The following is a 20,681-nucleotide window of genomic DNA, read 5'->3' as shown; positions in this document are numbered from 1 at the left end:
TTTGGACTTTTGTTGAAACTTCAAAGGATATAAAGTTTATTAGTTGTAGATGGATTTTTAAAAAAAAGATTGGAGCAGACAGAAAGGTGAAGACTTATAAAGCCCGTCTTGTTGCTAAGGGGTATCGTCAAAAAGAGAGAATCGATTATGACGAAACATTTTCTCCTGTAGCAATGCTTAAATCAATTTGGATTCTACTTGCCGTAGTTGCATACTATGATTATGAGATATGGCAAATGGATGTGAAAACAACTTTCCTAAATGGTGAGTTGGAAGAGAATGTGTATATTACATAACTCAAAGGTTTCATATCCCCATCTGATCATGATAAAGTCTGTAAGCTACAAAGATCTATTTATGGATTAAAGCAAGCATCTCAGAGTTGGAATATTCGTTTTAACAAAATAATTGAAAAGTTCAATTTTGTTAGATGCGAAGAGGAACCTTGTGTGTACAAAAGGGCTAGTGGGAGTACGATTATTTTCTTAGTGTTGTATGTAGATGATATATTATTAATTGAGAATGACAAACCAACATTACAAAATATAAAGATTTGGCTATCTGAACAGTTCTCCATTAAAGACTTGGGAGAAACAACTTATATATTGGGAATAAAGATTTATAGAGATAAATATAAAAAGTTACTTGGACTTTCCCAGTTTATGTACATTGGTACTATTTTGAAGAGGTTTAATATAAAAAATTCTAAAAAGGCCTATCTACCGATAGGCACTGGAATCACTTTAAGTAGAGAGAATTGCCCTAAGACCTCTGAAGAGAGAGAAAAAAATGGGTAGAGTCTCGTATGCTAATGCAGTGGGAGCTATCATGTATACCATGATATGTACACATCCAGATGTGGCTTATGCACTAGGAGTGACTAGTCGATATCAAGTAAATCCTGGTGAGGAACATTGGAAAGTGGTAAAGACCATCTTTAAGTACTTGAGAAGAACTAAAGACCAATTCCTCATCTATGGAGAATCTGAGTTAAAATTAGAAAGTTATACCAATGCAAGTTTTATTTCAGATAAAGATGATAACAAATCTATATCTGGTTATGTGTTCATCTTAAATGGTGGTGTAATGAGTTAGAAAAATTCCAAATAAGCTACGGTAGCTGATTCAGTGACCGAAGCAGAATATATAGCGACAAGTGGACCTGCTAAGGAAGCTGTTTAGATGAAGAAGTTCTTAACTGAACTTGGTGTGGTTTCTTCAATAGAAGGTCCAGTTCCATTATTGTGTGACAATACTGGAGTGATCACTCAAGCAAAAGAGCTGAGATCGCATCAAAAGTCCAAACATATTCTGCATAGGTACCACTTGATTAGAGAAATTATTGAACGTGGGGACGTTAAAATTCAAAAGGTTGATGGAAAAGATAATGCAGTTGACCCGTTCATTAAGGCTCTTGGTGCAAAGGAGTTTGACAAGCCTATTCGGTTGTTGAGGAATGCTGCTAGATGCCAACCTTAATTAGTAAATTAGTTTGACTAATTTACTATCAGTTTAGTGTTGAACCTATGGGATCGCATGCTAACAAGTGTTTTGACTTTTGCTGAATAAATTAATTATTTTAATTATTTAAGAATTAAATTAAAAAATTTAATTTAATCAAATAAATAAAATTTTTAGTCTAAATGGAATATTATTATATTTTTCGCTAGCATCGAAAATATAATTAATATTTAAGATAAATTGAATTTTTCTATTTTTGAAATAAAAAATTAATATTTATAGTTTGATTATTATATTATTAGTGTAATGATATAATATATGTAATTATTATAATAATTGAGATTATTGTAAAATTTAATTTAAAATTAAATTGGTTTATAAAATTATTTTATTAAAGAATAATAATTAAAAAGGATAGACATATATATATATATATATATGGGATATATATGTAAATATTTAGGTGTTAAAAAAAAAAAGTTGGATGAATCCAAATAAATTTAGAAGTCTACAGGAAGAGTCCAAAAGCAACTCCTCCGTCCATGTCACCTATATATATGTATATGATATATATATATACACATGGGTGTAGAGGTTTTGAAAAGGTGTGGAGAGGAGAATTAGAAAAGGTGGCCGCACACCAATACGTTTTGTGAGAAAATTTTAACACATCAATTTGTCTGTGGGTTTCGTTAATAAAAAAGTTGAATAGTAAAGATTAGTTTCGGTGTGAATACGCATAGAGTATTCTTATTTTCAAACAATTTTAATTTAAGAACTCGCTATCAGATATGTTTTAAATTTGGTTTTTGACCTGTAATATAATTTTCAAGCACAAATAGATTAGATTAGATTATTTTTATCTTTCGCTGTGTGTTATGCTAATATTACAATCCATCACTTTTTCCTTAAAACGCCTACCATAAGCTTTCCCGATGAAAACATTTACAACATATATTTTGTTTCAAGTGCATTTAATTGATCAAGTGGACATTATTTTTGTCAAGCTCTATTAAGATGTTTAGTTTTTTAATTTTCATTGTATTTAGGGGTGAGTTTGTTGACATTTTATCTCTGAATGCTCAAATTTCTTTATTATTCATAGTATCCAATTTTATGTTTTTTTCTTTCTTATCCAGGAAGAAAGTTACTATCTGTGGTGTTATAGAATCTTTGGTTTTTGTGCTTCAACATTTTACTTGATGAATCAGCTTATTTTTTCTCCTGGTTATGTTTTGAGTTACCGAGTTGGGGACATACTCTAATAAATGCTGCAGGTCAACCTATGCCATAGACAGCCATGGAAAGTTAGATTTAGTTGTTAAATATAGAGCAGAAATGAATAAGTCACATGTTTTCTTTATTTAATCACATACTCTTTTATGTTTTCAGTTATCTAAATGAATTGTCCTAATCTTATGGATAGTGGGTAAGTGGTAGATATTTTAGAGATATATTTATCATGAGTATTTAGCTGCTAATTTTGTGGGTTTCTGGTTGTAACTTTAGTGTATAAATTTGCTGGCTAGAAATAATAAAATCAGATTAGTTCTTCAGCATTTCTTTATTCTGCTCACTACCTGCTTGATGAAAATCCTGAGTGAAGTCTCTAATTGGTTGCTCTGCTTCTCTTGATCTTGCAGTCAAGTAGAAAAGTTCCTTTGTTTTTTCCCTAACCAGTTTAAAGTTAACATCTGGTATCAGAGCTGGTTTATTTAGGAGATGGCAAACAATTCCATTGTTTAAAGGAAATGATTATGAATTATGGAGCATAAAAATGAAGACTCTCTTCATTTCTCAGGACTTGTGGGAGCTGGTTGAGAATGACTAAAATGAAGCAGGTGTTTCAGCTGAAGTTATTAAAGAATCTAAGAAGAAAGATGCTAAAACTCTCTTTTTTATTCACCAAGCAGTTGATGACAACATCTTTTCACGAATTACAGCTGCAGCAAAGTCACGAGATGCATGGAATGCACTACAAATGGCCTATAGGGGGACTGCTAAGGTTCAATTTATCAAATTGCAAATACTTATAAGACAATTTGAAGAGTTCTCTATGGAGAGTGGTGACACTATGGAGGCTTATTTTTCTAAAATATTGGAGGTTGTTAACTAGATACGTAAATATGATGATCAATGATCGGAGCAAAAGGTTGTTGAGAAACTGCTGTGAAGTCTTCCAAAAAAATATGATTGCATAGCGGCTGCCCTAGAAGAATCCGAAGATTTGAGTTAACTAACAACTTATGAATTGCTTGGTTTATTACAATCTCATGAAGATAGGCTGAACAAGCGTGAAGAGTGTAATGCTGAAAATGCGTTTCACACAAAGATACATTTTTTTAAAAATCCTAATGAGTCAAGTAGTAAACAAGGGTGAGGAGGCAATGCTGGCCATGGACAAAGAGGAGGTAAATGTGATCGAGGTGGTGGTCGTGGAAGCTATAATCGTAGCCAAGATACCAAGAACAATGGTGGAGCTCAAAATAAGAAGCCACAATGTCTTTATTGTAAGAAAATTGGTCATATTGCAAGATTTTATCAACTTAAAGCTGAACAAGCAAAATTTACAGAAGGGAAGGAAAAAAAATATGAGACCGAAAGCTTGTTTATGGTTTATGTTGCTCGAAGTAAATGTTTGTCACATATTTGGTATGTGGACAACGGCTGCAGTAATCATATGGTAGCAGATTTGAATGTTTTCATCAGCTTAGATAAAACAATCAAGAAGCGTGTGAAGATGGAAGATGGTATGGTTCGTGAATCATGTGGAAAAGGGATTGTCAAGGTAAATTTTCATCATTTTAGCTGCATTAAAGATAGTCTTTATGTACCTGATTTGGATTCAAACTTGTTGAGTGTGAGGCAATTTCTAAGAGAAGGATATGCACTTGTTTTTGGTATATGACATGTGCTGTTTTTTCCTGATAAAATTAAGAAACATTTGCCGTTCAAGATGCCTATAGCTGATAACAATATGTTTCCTCTCTCTTTAAAGTGTAAAGATCAAGCACTTACAGTCTCCTTGGATGATAATGATTGGTTATGATACCACATGTATGGGAATTTAAACTTTAACAGCTTGAAATCTTTGTCTAATCAATCTTTGGTGGATGATTTGACTATGATTCAACATATGAATGACTTATGTGAAAGTTGTATGTTTGGAAAACAACATCAAGATGCATTTCCAAAAAGATTGGCAAGGAGAACATTGAAGCCTATTGAGTTAGTTCATGCCGATTTGTGCGGGCCTATGAGAATTTCCTCTCTAAATAATAGCTCATACTCTATCGTGTTTATTGATGATTACAGCAGAATGACTTGAATTTATTTTATAAAAGAAAAGTCTGCCACCTTGCCTATCTTTAAAAAATTTAAAAATTATGTTGAGAAGCATAGTGAGAACACTTTAAAGATTTTTAAAACTGATCGGGGAGGTGAATTTATTTCAATTGAGTTTAATAATTTTTGTAAATATTGTGGCATCAAAAGTCAATTGACAGCTAGTTACACATCTCAACAAAATAGTGTGGCGGAGCGAAAGAATAAAAGTCTAGTGGAGATGGCAAAGTGCATGCCAAGTGCAAAAGCTCTTCCAAGATGTTTTTGTGCAGAAGCTGTTCACGCAACTGCTTATTTTCTCAATCGGAGCCCTACATTAGCCTTGCAAAATCAAACACCTTTTGAAGCTTAGAATGGATGGAAGCCAAAGGTAACCAACTTCAAAGTATTTGGTTGTATTTCTTATGTTCATTTTCCTTTTCAAAAGAAGGCACAAATTTGATGAAAATAGTGTCAAATGCATATTTGTGGGTTATAGCGATAAAACAAAAGGGTACCATTTTTATGATCCTATCACTAAGAAGTTAATTACTAGTCGTGATGCTATACTTGACGAGAAAAATCAATGAAGTTGGCATGAGAAAAAGAGTTGTCGAGAATTATTTAAAGCTGGTGATGATGTATGTAATACTCCAGCAACTCTGATGAATAGTAATGGTAATGATTCAAACCCTTCTAATCCATTTAGCCCAACCAGGCCGTCAACAAATGCATCTTTAAGTTCAAGCTCAAGTGATACACCTCTAAGGAAGTGAAAATCTTTGAATGAGATTTATCAAAAAATTGAATGTTTCCAAATTACACAAATTCAAAAACCTAGCTGCTGGATTGTTATATGTGCATAACACGCAGCGAAAGACAAAAAATAATTCAATATGATTTATTTGTGCTTAAAAAATTATATTGTAGGTTAAAAATTAAATTTAAAACATATCTGATAGCAGGTTCTCGAATTAAAATTATTCAAAAATACGAATATTATATGCTTATTCACACCAAAACCTACATTTGCTATTCAATTTTTTAATCAATAGAACGCACGAACAAATTGAATAATGTGTTAAAATTTTCTCACAAAATCTTAATAAAAAAATTCTCCAATTTGTTTTTAGTGTGGGGGTAATTTTTCAACTCACCTCTCCACCCTTTTGGACTCTCACTGTAGACATCCAAATTTATTTGGAATCATCCACCTTTGTTTTTTTCTTTTTCTTTTTAATACTCAAATACTTACATATATATATATCATATGTATTTGTTTGCTTTTTTAAATTATTATTATTTAATAAAATCATTTTATAAATTAATTTAATTTCAAATTAAATTTTATAATAATCTCAATTATTATAATAATCACAGATATTATATTATTATATTAATAATATAATAACTCAAAAATATAAATATTAATTTTCTATTTCAAAAATTTAATTTATCTTCAATATTAATTATATTCTCAATGCTATAATAATATTCTATTTAGATAAAAATTTTTATTTATTTGATTAAATAAAATTCTTTAATTTAATTATCAAATTATTAAAATAATTAATTTATTTAGCAAAAGTTAGAACACTTGTTAGTGTGCGATCTCATAGATTCAACACTAAACTGATAGCAAATTGGTCGAACTAATTTACTAATTAATGTTGACGTCTAAAACACTAAACCGATAGCAAATTGGTCAAACTAATTTATTAATTAAGCTTGACGTCTAGCAACACTTCTCAACGACCGAATATCATGAAATGTATAATGTATAATTATTCTTAAAAACATATTAAAAAAATATTTAATATTTTTTTCTGTCATTATTACTCCGAATTAATCCTAAAATATAGTTTAACTGTCAAATCTCAATATGCAATCAAATATGTTACATGTCAATTATAATTGACTAATGAATGACATAAGAAACTATTTTTTTATTTCATTCAATTGTCCTAACAAAGATTTTAATTTAGTTGTTATAATAAATGACAACATAGAGTTCAAACTTATTACCAAAGTTGACAGATTCCGTCTTGATCAATCATTAATTCTACAAGTATTTAATCACACATTCTTTTCAACTACAGTTCTATGATCATAAGTGTTCAGAATAAAAGTATAATAAAAAATTTGTCAATTACTACGATAATACTAAGTTTAAGAAAATTCTTACATCTTATAAAAATAAGTGAATACTCTATTGATAGTTTAATATAATATTAACCATTAGAAATTTTCAATTGGATTGGTTCAATGATCACATCTCCATATGCATCATCTATATATGTGATTTACTTAATAAAATTAACTAATTTTTATCTTATAAAGACTATCACATATATATTAGTTTTATTGGATCATTAATGTCACATTTTGATGATTAAACGATTAAGAATATTTTAAATTAAACCATAAAAATTTTACTCTCATTATCAATATCTCCATCTTGATGTAAAACTTATAAATTTAATTAAAAATTTTATCACATAAATTAAACGATAAGATAATATATGGATGAAGAAATAAATGCCTTATAACGAAACAAGACATGAGAACTTGTTGAATTGCTTAAAGGTAAAGAAGTAATTGGATTGAATTGAGTTTATAAATTAAAGTACAAACCTGATGTCTTAATTCAAAAATATAAAGCATGGCTGGTTGCTCTTGGTTACATGCAACGTGAAGGTATTGACTTTGAAGAGACCTTTGCACCGGTGGCAATATTTGACACCATAAGGGTTGTTTTAGCTATAGCTGCATATTACAAGCGGAGTGTCTATCAATTTGATGTCAATCAGCTTTTTTAAATGGTTTTTTTGATGATGATGTCTTTGTGAAAGAACAAGAGACAAAGGTGTGCGAATTGAAAGAGGCTTTATATGGCCTTAAGCAAGCTCTAAGGGCCTAGTATGCAGGAATTGATGGATATTTCAGCTATAATGGTTTTTAAAGAAGCGCTAATGAACCTATCTTGTTTGTGAAAGCAAGAGGAGTTGATGAGGTACTTATTGTTTGCCTTTATGTAGATGATTTAATCTACACTAGTAATAGTCCTTCATTGTTGGCTGATTTAAAAAAGATTATGATTGAAAAATTTGATATGATCGATTTGGGTTTGATGAACTATTTTTTGCGATTAGAAATATATCAAAGTGATGCAAGATTTTTTATGATTCAACATAAGTATCAAATGATCTCCTTAGCAAGTTTAAGTTGCAAGATTGCAATATGGTGAAAACTCCAATGACAACTAATAAAAAATTCAGTGCTGAAGATGAAGAAGAATAGGTTGATGCTCATGTTTATCGAAACTTGGTTGACAACCTACTCTATCTCATTAACACTAGGCTGTACATCTTGCAAGTTACTAGTTTTTTGTTCAGATATTATGCAAAAACCAAGTAAGATACACTATGAGGTAGCAAAAAGAGTGTTAAGGTACTTGAGATGGACAACTTCATATAGTTTGTTTTATAGTACCTGTAATTTGAATTACATGGATATTTGGATAGTGATTGGACAAATTGTGTTGATTATCGCAAGAGTATCATAAGATATATTTTTAGTTTGGAATCAAATGTCATATCTTAGAGCTCAAAGAAGCAAGCATCTACAACTTTATCATCATCGGAAACTGAATACATGGCTGTAACTTCAACAACTAGTCAGGTAGTGTGGTTGCAGAGAATTTTAGAATACATGAAGTAAAAGCAAGAGGCAACTATGATTTATTGTGACAATTAGTCTACCATTGCTATGACGAAAAATCCTATTTATCATAGTCGCACAAGTCATATTGAAACTCGATATCATTTTATTAGAAAATTGGTGACAAAAGGAAGCATACAGATTGCACATTGAAATACAAATGACCAACTAGCTGATATGTTTACAAAACCTTTTCATTTGAAAAAGTTGGAATATTTTAGACAAATGATTGGTCTTATAAGTTTTTGCATTATGGGAGAGTGCTAAATATAATGCATAAATGAGTAAGTTAGATGTTTTCTTTATTTAATCACATACTCTTTTATGTTTTCAGTTATTTAAATTAATTGTCTTAATCTTATGGATAGTAGGTAAGTGATAGATATTTTAAAGATATGTTTATCATGGGTATTTAGCTGTTGATTTTGTGGGTTTCTGGTTGTAACTTTGGTGTATAAATTTTCTGGCTGGAAATAATAAAATCAGATCAGTTCTTCAGCATTTCTTTATTCTGCTCACTAGCTGCTTAATAAAAATCCTGAGTGAAGTCTCTAATTGGTTGCTCTGCTCCTCTTGATCTTGCAGAGAAATAGAGAAGTTCCTTTGTTTTTTTTCCTAACCAGTTTGAAGTTAACATTAGTATTAAGTAAAAAGTTGAGCCAAAGTTGGTAAATGGGTTTGCAACTGGTACTGCAATAGGAATAACATTGCTTTAGATTTCTAGTTAATAATGTTACAGATGAGGCAATTGATGGATTGGTGCAAGCTATGAAGGTCATGAAAGGTGGAAAGACTATGTGCAGCTGAATCGAATTGTTAAAGATGAAAGTTTATTGTATTGGATTGATGATGGAAGGTTAAGACCTAAAGTTTAAGAGGAATATGTGAGGCTGACCCCATTGCTACAATGAACATTTCCATAATCTATTAGTGAATTATGATGAAACATAAGCTAGTGGTTCATGATAATATTTATGGTACTCAACATTGGTTCTTACTTCTTGTTTTTTTTTTTTTCTTTGTTTTTAAGTCTTGATAAACAGGGATGGCGAAAAGATCAACATTTGTAATTTTGCTCATTGCATCAGCGCAGATTGCATTTGCAAATCTTCAATTGTAAATGTCAGCCACTTAGGCATTGGGTTAATGTCCGTTGCACCTGCACAGTGGATTTTACCATGACCGTTACAGAGACATACAGAAGGTCATCCAACTAACACATGCTCCTCCTTCTTGTCCTCCTCTCCTTAGTCACCAAATTGCTCTTTTTAATGCCTTACCTTTTTCAGACAGGATTCACCTATGTGATTGCTCCAAATGCTGCATTGCTGCTTATTCAAGTTGGTTGCCTACTATAGTCCGTATCTGATTCCTGGAGTATATAAGATTCTCCCACATTTTTTTGCATGTGAATGCAGGATTCACTCTTGATTCTTCCATTCACTACTTTGAAAACTGCTTGGGAATCCCCGGAATAATCTTAACTTTGCTTTTTATTTCAAGAGCTAATAAAGGACATAAATATCCCAACTGTATTTTCTGATTATTGTGAAGAAGCGTGTCATCTTGTAGTTGGTTGCATAACCATTGTAATTGGCCATCTTCTAAGTTTACCTGTGCGCTTGCACTTTCTTCCTTATGTGGTTCTCAGTTTTCACATTGGTGTCAACTACATGCTAACTGGGGCCATATTATTTAAGATTCAATTAAATCCATTCAGGCAGCCAATGGTGGTGGAAGACAGTGCCTTGTTACTCCCTTCAGTGAGAAATCAACCAGCACTCTGGTCTCCTGCCTACTACTTCTTTTATAATAGGACCATGGAAATGTTTTTGAGAAATCAACCTTCTCTTTTTTATTTTTAGTTTTTGAGAAATCTGGGTTCGTACATGAGTTGTTTCGAGGATACCGTTACCAAAACTTAAATTATGAACATTATTATTGAATTGTTTTCTGATTGTTGAAGCAGATAGTTGATCATGAAGTAGAATGTGAAGCTTGAGGTTTGAATTTCCAGTTTCTTGAATGTGATGTAAAACAAGGTGGTGATAATTCTCATTAAACTGTTTATGCTGTAGATATGTTGGACCACCTACATGGGCTATTATTGACTTTTTATATAGTTATTATCATTGGTGTCGTAATTATTTAATAATTTTTAAATCATATTATTTAATTATTCTCAATTAAATTATTTGTCAAGAAAAATAATTTTAAAAGTGAGCAGCTTGATAACTTGGGAATTATCAAATGAGAATTTTCTTTATAGTTAAATTTATAAAATTAAATTAAGAATATATGACGCTAAAGTTATTTACCCATACATATGAAATTTATTCTTGAGAATTTAGAAGACCACGAAAAGAAACTCTTTGTTAACCAATCTTTTAGTATTTTACTGGGGGTGATTTATGAAATTTTTGTCTATTTTTAAATTTAAAAGATAATAACACCTGGTTATTATTTGTTAGATATAGCTAATTTTTGTTATTTATTTCTAGTCATTATTTTTCTTACTTTTTGCTTCATTTTTTTTTTTAGGATAAGGATGAAGTTTTTGATAAGTGGTCAAAATAATTTATCACATGTAAGATTGAAGTAAATGTAAAAGTTCAAACTCCTATAAGAAATTTTGACCATTTAGGATAGTAATAATAATGTAAATAATACTAAAATTTTTTATTTAACGGAAGAGTTAAAAAGCTTAAATATTACATTCCTTATACGTTTACTTAAAACGTCCAAATAGGGGCTATAGGAATACTTTGGAATTCAAAATATAAAAAACATTAATAATAGTTATGATTAACCTCTATTCGAAATTGATGAAGTGGAAGAAGTAATTATTAGCTACTCTCTTGTTGTTCAGAATCCAGATTTTGGTCGTTATAATCTGAAATGATTAATAAGAATGAGTGAGCTATACTAGCTCAGTAAGAATATCAACGTCTTAACACTGACACAGAAAATCAAAGAGTTGTAGAAAACATAAAATAACCGATGGCGAGTATTTTTTTTATGATACACGAATGTTAATGTATACCTTATCAATTTTTACTGAAAATATTATCATTTCCTTCTCCTACTAACAGTCTTCCAAACACATACACAAAGATAAAATCAGAATCATAATTGAATCATAGTAAACATGCAATTCAATATATATATAACCTTAGGTTCTTTATTATTTTACCCAAATTAGAGTTACTTACTATCTTCATTTTCATTATATTACCTTTATTATTTTTACTATCGGTATCGCTGAGGGGCTATAAGGATTCCCGCTACGCGTTGGTATATAACACTTCCCTTGTAAATCATTGGTCGTCCCTATACTCCCGTCTGGTAATAGACACCACATACTAATACCGTCTTAATACTCCATCATGTATGAGCGAAATTAACTATTTTCTAACTCTGACCTATATGAGACTTCCCAACCCCATACAGTTGAGGATAACATTTACTGTAGGGTTCACACTATATACTAAGTCCATACGCTCTTTCCCATGATACTTGGTAGGCATTCGATTCACGTCCAAATTTTATGCATATATATGTTTCACTGTTATTCAAGCAATCAACAATCATGAGACCATTCATTAAATTAAAAAGGAGTGCGTAATTCATGTTTTGGTAACCAATAAAGATAAAGTCGTAATCAAGAGTGGAACATGGTGGCAAAATAAGATAGAAATTTTTCACGTAAATAAATAGGTCAAATGAATAAAATAAAGCGTATATAGAATAAAATAGAATATTAGGATGAAGTGGAAGGGAATAAATTAGGGCAAAATAACATAAAACAACAGAACAAAATAAATTAATGAAATAGAAATAAATAATTGATAAATAAATAGAAAGATAATTAAGTAAAGAAAACGAACTCACAAGTAAAGGTATAAATGAAAATAGAGAATGATAAGTAAAATAAAATTAATAACAGACAAAAAACTAAATCGATTCACTAGCTCCGTTGACAACCTGTATTTAATCATCAATGAATCACAAAAACGGTTTAGAACTGCTGTTTATTATCGTTTAAACTTTAATTTACCGTAACAGAAAAAAAAGAGAGATTCATATATTGAGTCAGTGTTTAGGACACTGCTTTTTTTACTACAGTTCTCGACTGATTCCAGTTCTTGGATTTTTTTTTAAGTTTTTTTGGTAATTTTTTTTTTTAAAATATAAATCAAAATGGCGTGAAAATATGCAAGGAATGATAAAAAAGACAAAAATTTTCATTGGGGGTCGGGTTGGGGTTCTGGCGCGGCGGTGCTGCCATACTTCGTCGCCTGGTCCTCCTTCTCCAGTGCTGCTATTTGTTTTTGGACAGTTCTTAGTGGAAATTTGCTTAAATCATGGTTAGGAGATGTTTTCTGAAGAGAGGAGGGAAAAAATAGGGTCTTACTGGTGGTTTTGGTCCTCTGGTGCGACGGCTTAGGTGAGCTTCATCATCTCTCCCTTGCAGTTTACGAATTTTCTTAGTCACCTTGCATTGAAAATGTGTTAGGTGGCTAAGGGCAGAGAAACATGAAGAACAAGAAGGAAATTTGGGCTTATCGGCGCATTTTAAGTTTCCGGCACGGTGGCGTTGGTGTCTCTCCGATGGATGAGCTCCTCTCCAGCTACCCCTATTTTGCTTCTTTGGCCAGTGCATCAACTAGGGTTTTGGGCAATAGAGTAAGAGAGGTTTAAATACCTCTTCTTCTTCAATTAGGGCCATCCGTGCAGGTCTACGTGGCGCAACAGAGACTGTTTAATCGAACCTATTTGGAGAATGCATTCTGACCGTTCGATTTGAGACATGTGGACCGTTCGATCGAGCCTATTTAAAGAATCAATCCGGGTTGGTCGCGTGCGCGAGAATGGTCCTGAGTTGTTCGATCGGCCTAACACGCGGATTGCCAGCGTGGAGCCTGTGTTAGTGTGTCTGTCACGCGACGAGCAGCGATTTGTCGTGCCACTGACTAGGCGTCCACATGGTATGTTTCTTTTTTTTTTTTGTGAATTAACTCCTCTTTTTTGAGTTTGATTTCAAACATGTCATTCTTTATTTTCAGTTTGACACTGCTTTCTAGAATTATTTTCAAAACGTTCAAAATACATATATTTAAAAAATAATAATTACAATTAAACCCTACACATTATTATTATTTAAAAAAAATTAAATTTTATCATTTCGAGTTTAATTTTTGGGTTTGAGATGTTACAATAAATGTGTAAAATAACTCTCAATGCAATGTTAAATAAAGAGATATACTTTATGCATATATATATAGTAACCAAATCATCCATGCATAGCTTGTAGCACTCAAAGTAAAGTGTGCTTTATGTATGAGCCCAACACATAAAAACATATCTAGCTCACTTTGAGTTGTTGAAATAAATTATTGCTCACCAATTCTTAATGGATTAGACCGTATATTAAGTTAAAAATTTAGTGAATAAAATTTTTATATTTTATTTGAAAGTTATATATTGTAATATATTTGAGAGTGTAAAACTTATTACTTTGCGTGTATATTATAAACTAAAAGTGATCATTTTATGATATTTGATTCAACAAAATTGATGAATTAGTTCATTAATATATTGATATAACTACTTAACCAAATAGGCTTAAGTTTAAGTGAATTTATAATGTCTTATTTATTACAACTAGATTCTCTTAATTGCAGTAGATATAAACAGTTAAAAATTTTAATTAATTTTTTACATGATGAAGAAAAAAGTCAAAAATTTGTTAGTTATGTTTCAATCCGTTTTTATAATTAATTATAAGTAATTTTTATTTATTGAATAGTTAATACTAAATTTTGTTTATTGAAAATTAGTAATAAATAAGATAAATTACCATACTAATTATTGAAATTTGATATTTATTATAATTTAGTTTCTAATATTTTTTATTTATTTTAGATGCTTAGTTTTTGTCTTTTCTATAATAAAAAAATTAAAATCATTAGATTATATTTAAATGCTTTAAGAAAAAATTAAAAAACTATTTTAATTAATTAATTAAATTAATAACTCAATAAAAATAGAAAAGAAACATAATATTTTTATTAATTTATCCATCTAAATAATTAATAAAAATTATTTTCGAGTTATTTCTAAATATTCCAACATGATTTATACTCATAATAAAAAATTTACAGACAAAATTATAGCAAGTAGTAAAAAGAAATAATTTAATGATTTATTCTAATAAATATTAGCAAAGATATAATAATAATTGTAGTTACCTGTAAAATTGTAAATAGCTAAATTTTAACAATAAATTGAACTGTACCCCTAACCAAGACCTTTTATCCGAAATGTCGGAAATCGTTAAACGTCAAAAAACGTCACCGTTTAAGTAAACCAGACAAATTAGCGGCAGTGTCGTCGCCGTGGAATGAAAAATCATCCTCCTCGTTATCAACTCCTCCTCCCGAACTCCCAGTCAAAATTAACCAAGTTTCTGTTTTTCTTTCTTTTTTTTTTCTTTTTATACTTTATTTTTTGGATTTGTAAAACTGAGCAAGCCCCTTTTCTCTTGTCTCTCCCGCAATCCAACCCGAACTCCACATGGATCGTCCTCGTAATCGCCCCTAAGTTGATGCTATAATTCCCAAATTTCTTTTTCCTTTCAAATTTATTTCTGCAACTCGAATTTCTTCCCGAAAGTTGCAACTTTTGGAGAAAATAGAGGAAGTAAAGCCCTATCCATGACTCGATCCTCTCCCTATTCACTTTCGTTTCTATTATTTTTATGCTTTTCAGGGTTAGGGTTTGGTGTTGACCTCGTCCGAGCTTTGAAAGTTCCGTTCAGGATTAATGATGTGCTTCCCGTGTTGCCACACCAGATTTCTTGGCCGGTTTTGAACAATTTCCATAGTGCCGTCGATTTGTTGCCGTCCTTTGTTGGCTCGGTGACACCAAACAATGGGTCGGTTCAGTGGAAAGGAGCTTGCTTTTTTGATAACGAGGCTCGTCTCGAGTTTACCGAAGGCGATCGCGACGATCCTGGGCTGGGAGGCGGCGTTCTCCATCTCACGGTATGCGTTATTTCCTTCGAATTGATTATAGTTGAATATCCTTTAAACCGTTAGAATATTTTTCTGAATAGTAATTTCACATTGTCATGGCGTCTCAATTGTGCTGTTGATTGTTCTTTTTGTTTTTGTTTTTTTTTCTCTTAAAAAAACTCTCTTTGAAATTTCTACTTATATTAGTACTTAAGAGTTCCCATCTTGATTTTCGTCCATCCAATACAACGTACTCCGACGCGTTCATTCATTGGTTGTATTCCTCTGTCATTTCCTTTTCTGGTAAGTCTTTTGTTTCTTCATGGATTTAGAGCAAAGAAAGCCTTCTCATGACCCACTCTCAGAGTTATCTATAGAGTTCTGACCTAAGGTCAAAATTTTTACGAAGTTCACGTGGCATGCTAAGATGATATAAATATGGAAAGTGTTCAGTAATTTCGTCGTGGAGAAATAAAGAGAAGATAAAATGTAACCTGATTGTGATTGGAAGTTCTTTTTCTTTTGTTGATCTTCTACTTGTTTTATTTCTACAGTGATTAGATTTACGTTCTTTTTCATTTTATTTTTTCGTAAATAATAAGATGCATTTTTGCAGACATCCGATGCCCATAGCTGGACCTGTATGGATCTGTATGTTTTTGCAACACCATATAGGGTTACATGGGATTACTATTTCTCTGCTAGAGAGCACACACTAAAAATTGATTCCTGGGAAGAACCTGCCGAGATGGAATATGTATGTTTCACTTTCTTTTTTCACACTTACATACCATTGCTCACAGTTCCATTGTGTGGGAGTAACACTTTCACTATTGAGCAGGTAAAGCAGCATGGAATCTCTGTATTTCTCATGCCTTCAGGAATGCTTGGCACCCTTTTATCATCAATTGATGTCTTGCCTTTGTTTTCTAACACTGCCTGGGGCCAGAATGCGAACTTAGCTTTCTTGACGAAGCACATGGGTGCAACATTTGAGAAACGCCCTCAACCTTGGCGTGTAACAATAAATCCTGAAGATGTGCATTCTGGTGATTTTTTAGCTGTGTCTAAGATACGTGGTCGTTGGGGTGGATTTGAGACTTTGGAGAAATGGGTGACGGGTGCATTTGCTGGTCATACTGCGGTTTGCTTGAAAGATGAAATGGGTAATCTCTGGGTTGGTGAATCAGGACACGAGAATGAAAAGGTATGTGACATTTTGAAGCAAAGTTTGCACATTGGCATCTGAAACACAGTGTTAAATATTAGAGATTATCTATTTGATTATCACTTATTTATACTACTGGTCCAATGCATACGATGGCCTCGTGATTGATGGTCCAATATCATGTTTGCCTTACCAGTGCTCTTTGTTTATGTTATTTTGCTGCCCTTTTTTTTTAATTACCATCTTTTGGTTTTACTAATGGGAAGATTTTTTTTCCTGCTTAATTTAAAAAACTTAATGCAGGATGCTATATTGATGCTTCTATGCTTTATCTAATATTGGAATTTTCCTTGTTGATTTTTAGTCAATTTTTTAAAGTTCATATTCTTGATTACCAGTATGAAAGTTCACCTCTCGCTCTCTCTCTCTCTCTCTCTCTCTCTCTCTCATACATACCCCACATAAGGATTCCTTCATCAAGTGCTGTTTGAAGCCTTTTGTCACGCTCTAAAAGCCTAGACCTAGCGAAGAAAGAGAATCTTATTTGTCTACCTAAGAAGTGTGGTAAACTTTGATAACTTTGACGGTTGGCTTCAAGACTTGAATATTCATACGAGGATGACAATAACCTGTGGAGAAAACATAGAATGCAGATATATCTTGGTAACTAAGAGTTGAGAAGGATAATGAGGAGTTTTTTGGAATGTAAGATACTAAACCAGTGGACTTTACTTCTGGAATGTATTTCTGAAGATGTAAAATTATAAAACACACAATTTAGAGCATAACTAATTGGCATTTATGGAGTAATCATACATGTATTCAATTGAATGGTTACTTTTTCTGGACAAAGTGAATTTTCCGTGTAACTCATTATGTTTTTTGTCTTTATTATATGTTCTCCATACGAATCCATTCAGGGGGAAGAAATTATTGTCATCATTCCATGGGATGAGTGGTGGGAACTGGCACTGAAGGACGGTTCTAACCCTCATATAGCTTTGCTTCCGTTACATCCTGATATACGTGCAAAATTCAACTCCTCTGCAGCATGGAAGTATGCCCGGAGCATGTCAGGCAAGCCATATGGTTATCACAACATGATATTTAGTTGGATTGACACCATTGCTGACAACTATCCACCACCTCTTGATGCTCACTTGGTATGTAAACTTATTTTCTAATTGTTCTGTATTAGAACACCCTAATTATGCATTCCCAAATATGCATTTGGATTGAAATTCGTGAGTTGGAATCAAAATATTCAAACACTGGCTTGTTTTGGTTATTGGAACTTGGGACTAGACATTGATGCATACTAACATAATAACCTGAAACATGATACTCACTGGCTGTGGTATGGATACAGACGTGATAGATGCTAAATTTATGTCCAATGTGAGTAGACTGGGTATGTTATTTTGGCCCAAAGTTCAATTGAACCACTATTCAGTTAGTTTTTTTTTCCTGATCACAAGCAATAACATTCTTCCTCCATCAGTCTTATTTTCTTGTTTTTTCCTATGTGAATAGATCTAGGATTTCAGTCCTTTTTAATAGGTAGAACAAGAATGTCAATATTTGTGTTACAAATTACTGAGCGAGTTAATAAATAATAAGTTAAAAAGAAGGTAGTCGATATATTTGAAGTTCCAAGAAAAAAACTTTGGTTAATAGACTCTTGTTCCCTATTTTGACCCCTATGATCTTCTCTTTGACTCTAAACTAGTCTAAATTTGAAAGAATTTTTGTTGGAACATAAACTCTTAACAGTTTCTTTTCCTACCTTATCTCTCTCAATCTTCAGAATCTTAGTCTATGTAGCCATCAAAAAAGAATCTTAGTCCACTCAATTTCTTAACTTGCCCCACTTCTTCCTAAATCTTGTTCCGTAGTTTTAGATGTCTGGTTCAAGAACCAAAATGAACCCAATGGAACCTTTACCATGAACCAGTTCGAAAAATTTGTGGTACATTGATCACAGACGGTGTTGGTATTGGTAACTAGTAACTTTTGGTGTTGGTATTTTTTTTATTTTGAGCTTTGCTACCAATGTTTCTTGTGGAGGGGTGTGTTGATTGTGTGCGTGTGTAAATTAACTTGTGTTTCATAATTCTTATGCATGCATGCATGTGTGTTGTTTTTTCTTGGTGTGTATTTATTGTATATTTGCATCCATTTGCATGCACATATAGTTATGTGGCTGGTGAGAAATGCTAGGATTTTTGAGGATTGCTGTTCTCTTTCTTTGCTTTGCTGGGAAAAGATAACTTTTCGGCTTTCTTTGGTTCAAGATACGTGGGCTTTTTAAGGATTTGTTTTTGTCTATTTTACATAGAAATTGGCAGGCTGTTTTCTCTCAAATTTTTGCTGTTATCCCAGCTTCTTTCTCCCCCCGCCCCCCTCTTTTGGTGAAATAGTCCTCCATGATGTGCCCTTTTTCTCTATTTAATATGATGTCTTTTTCCTGCAAAAAATTCTTGTATGTGCATGCTTGTTTCATCATGCATAATTTATGCACTTATGTAGGTTTCTTGTGTTGCCTGTGGGTAATGTGAGGTGGAAAAGACGTCTTTTGTTGATTCAGAAAGGTGTTATATTTTTAATGGTTATGTATACATATGCACGCATCCACATGTGTGTGTGTATATATATATATATATGATTATGCATTTCAAGAAATTGGCTACAGATCATGTCATCATTCAGCTTTTTGAGTACAGAATCTAATTTGGGGAATTTCATAAATAAGTTTACTCAACCAGTGAAGTTGAACTGCAGGTTATTTCTGTCATGTCCATGTGGACAAGAGTGCAGCCAGCATATGCTGCAAATATGTGGAATGAAGCACTGAATAAACGTCTAGGAACTGAGGTACTTTGCTGAGGCTAAAGACTTGCTGTTTATCAGTTTCCCCTCCAGTCTTTTTTCTTTAGCCAGTTCTCTGTTAATAGAGTCAAGGAGTAGGGAATATGGAGGGGGACGTTTGTGTGGATGTCATTTAGCAACTTTGTTATATTGATCTGTTTTCTCAGGATTTGGACTTATATGGAATCCTAGCAGAGTGTGAAAAGCGTGGCCTGGCCTTCGATCAATTACTAACCATTCCAGAACAAGATGAATGGGTATACAGTGACGGAAAATCAACAACTTGTGTGGCTTTCATCCTTGAAATGTATAAAGAGGCTGGAATCTTTGGCCTCCTCTCAAACTATATTCAAGTAACTGAATTCACTGTAAGTTTCTTTAATTGTCTTCTGTTCTAGATAATATAGTTTCTCGTTTGTTCAATTGGCTAAAAGACACTTAACTATTGCCCATAGATTCGTGATGCTTACACGCTCAAGATTTTTGAGAACAACCAAACACGCTTGCCAAGTTGGTGCAAAAATGAAGATGGTCGGCTCCCATTTTGCCAGATTCTTGGTGAATACAGGATGGAGTTGCCAGATTATAACACCATAGAGCTATATGCAAACATGAATGAGAACTGTCCATCCTTACCTCCTACTTACAATAGGCCTGCAAGATGTTAAGTCCAGAAGCAATCTATATGGTATTTTATTCAGTTTCTTAGATGCATTATTGCTGCTGCCTGAGTTTGCATCATGTTACTTATAAAGCTGCCAAGATGTCTTTGTAAAAGAAGCAGAGAAGGGTGAGCATGCATGGCCTGCTTTTCCACGCGGTCTACCCTGTGTAAATATATGTTATTTATGTAGAATACGACCTTTGATTATGCTATTTATGTAGATTAAAACCTTTGAGTTACTGAATTTATTATGGGTAATTTATATAGAAGTTTTCTAAGGTTTATATCAAATCACAGTTGTTGAAAACTAATTACCTTTTAAATGAATAAATAATACGTTTTTTATGGATAATTGTCAATATGTTATTTATGTAGAAGTGATTTATACGTTTTTTTTCTTTTGTTTGTTTCCTAAATAAAAAAATATTGTATTGAATCGAATTATGTTCTTAAAAGTATA

At 32.2% G+C, this 20,681-nt stretch overlaps 1 protein-coding gene and 1 pseudogene across 1 annotated transcript; both read left to right on the top strand.

Annotated features, from left to right (window-relative positions):
• Positions 1 to 701: 701 nt before the first annotated feature.
• Positions 702 to 1,479, top strand: LOC148252792 (secreted RxLR effector protein 161 pseudogene; annotated as a pseudogene).
• Positions 1,480 to 14,881: 13,402 nt separating this feature from the next.
• On the top strand, positions 14,882 to 20,573 carry LOC110822748 (zinc finger MYND domain protein). Its single transcript, XM_022052938.2, has 7 exons — positions 14,882 to 15,551; positions 16,138 to 16,278; positions 16,363 to 16,728; positions 17,610 to 17,852; positions 19,471 to 19,563; positions 19,725 to 19,925; positions 20,013 to 20,573. The coding sequence occupies exons 1-7, from the start codon at positions 15,222 to 15,224 to the stop codon at positions 20,223 to 20,225; spliced, it is 1,587 nt and encodes a 528-aa protein (XP_021908630.1). The 5' UTR covers positions 14,882 to 15,221; the 3' UTR covers positions 20,226 to 20,573.
• Positions 20,574 to 20,681: the final 108 nt, after the last annotated feature.

This window comes from Carica papaya, chromosome 8 (genome assembly GCF_054855325.1).
Source record: "Carica papaya isolate Zhongbai chromosome 8, ASM5485532v1, whole genome shotgun sequence".
NCBI classification, from domain to species: Eukaryota; Viridiplantae; Streptophyta; class Magnoliopsida; order Brassicales; family Caricaceae; genus Carica; species Carica papaya.
Note: the sequence above shows the minus strand (reverse complement) of the source record. Positions and strands in the feature narration are given on the sequence as shown.

Excerpts from the sequence above, each read along its gene's own strand:
- LOC110822748 (XM_022052938.2), top strand. The coding sequence starts at position 15,222 with ATGACTCGATCCTCTCCCTATTCACTTTCGTTTCTATTATTTTTATGC. Across the intron at positions 15,552-16,137 it reads GCGGCGTTCTCCATCTCACG|ACATCCGATGCCCATAGCTG; the intron begins GTATGCGTTATT and ends GCATTTTTGCAG. Across the intron at positions 16,279-16,362 it reads AACCTGCCGAGATGGAATAT|GTAAAGCAGCATGGAATCTC; the intron begins GTATGTTTCACT and ends ACTATTGAGCAG.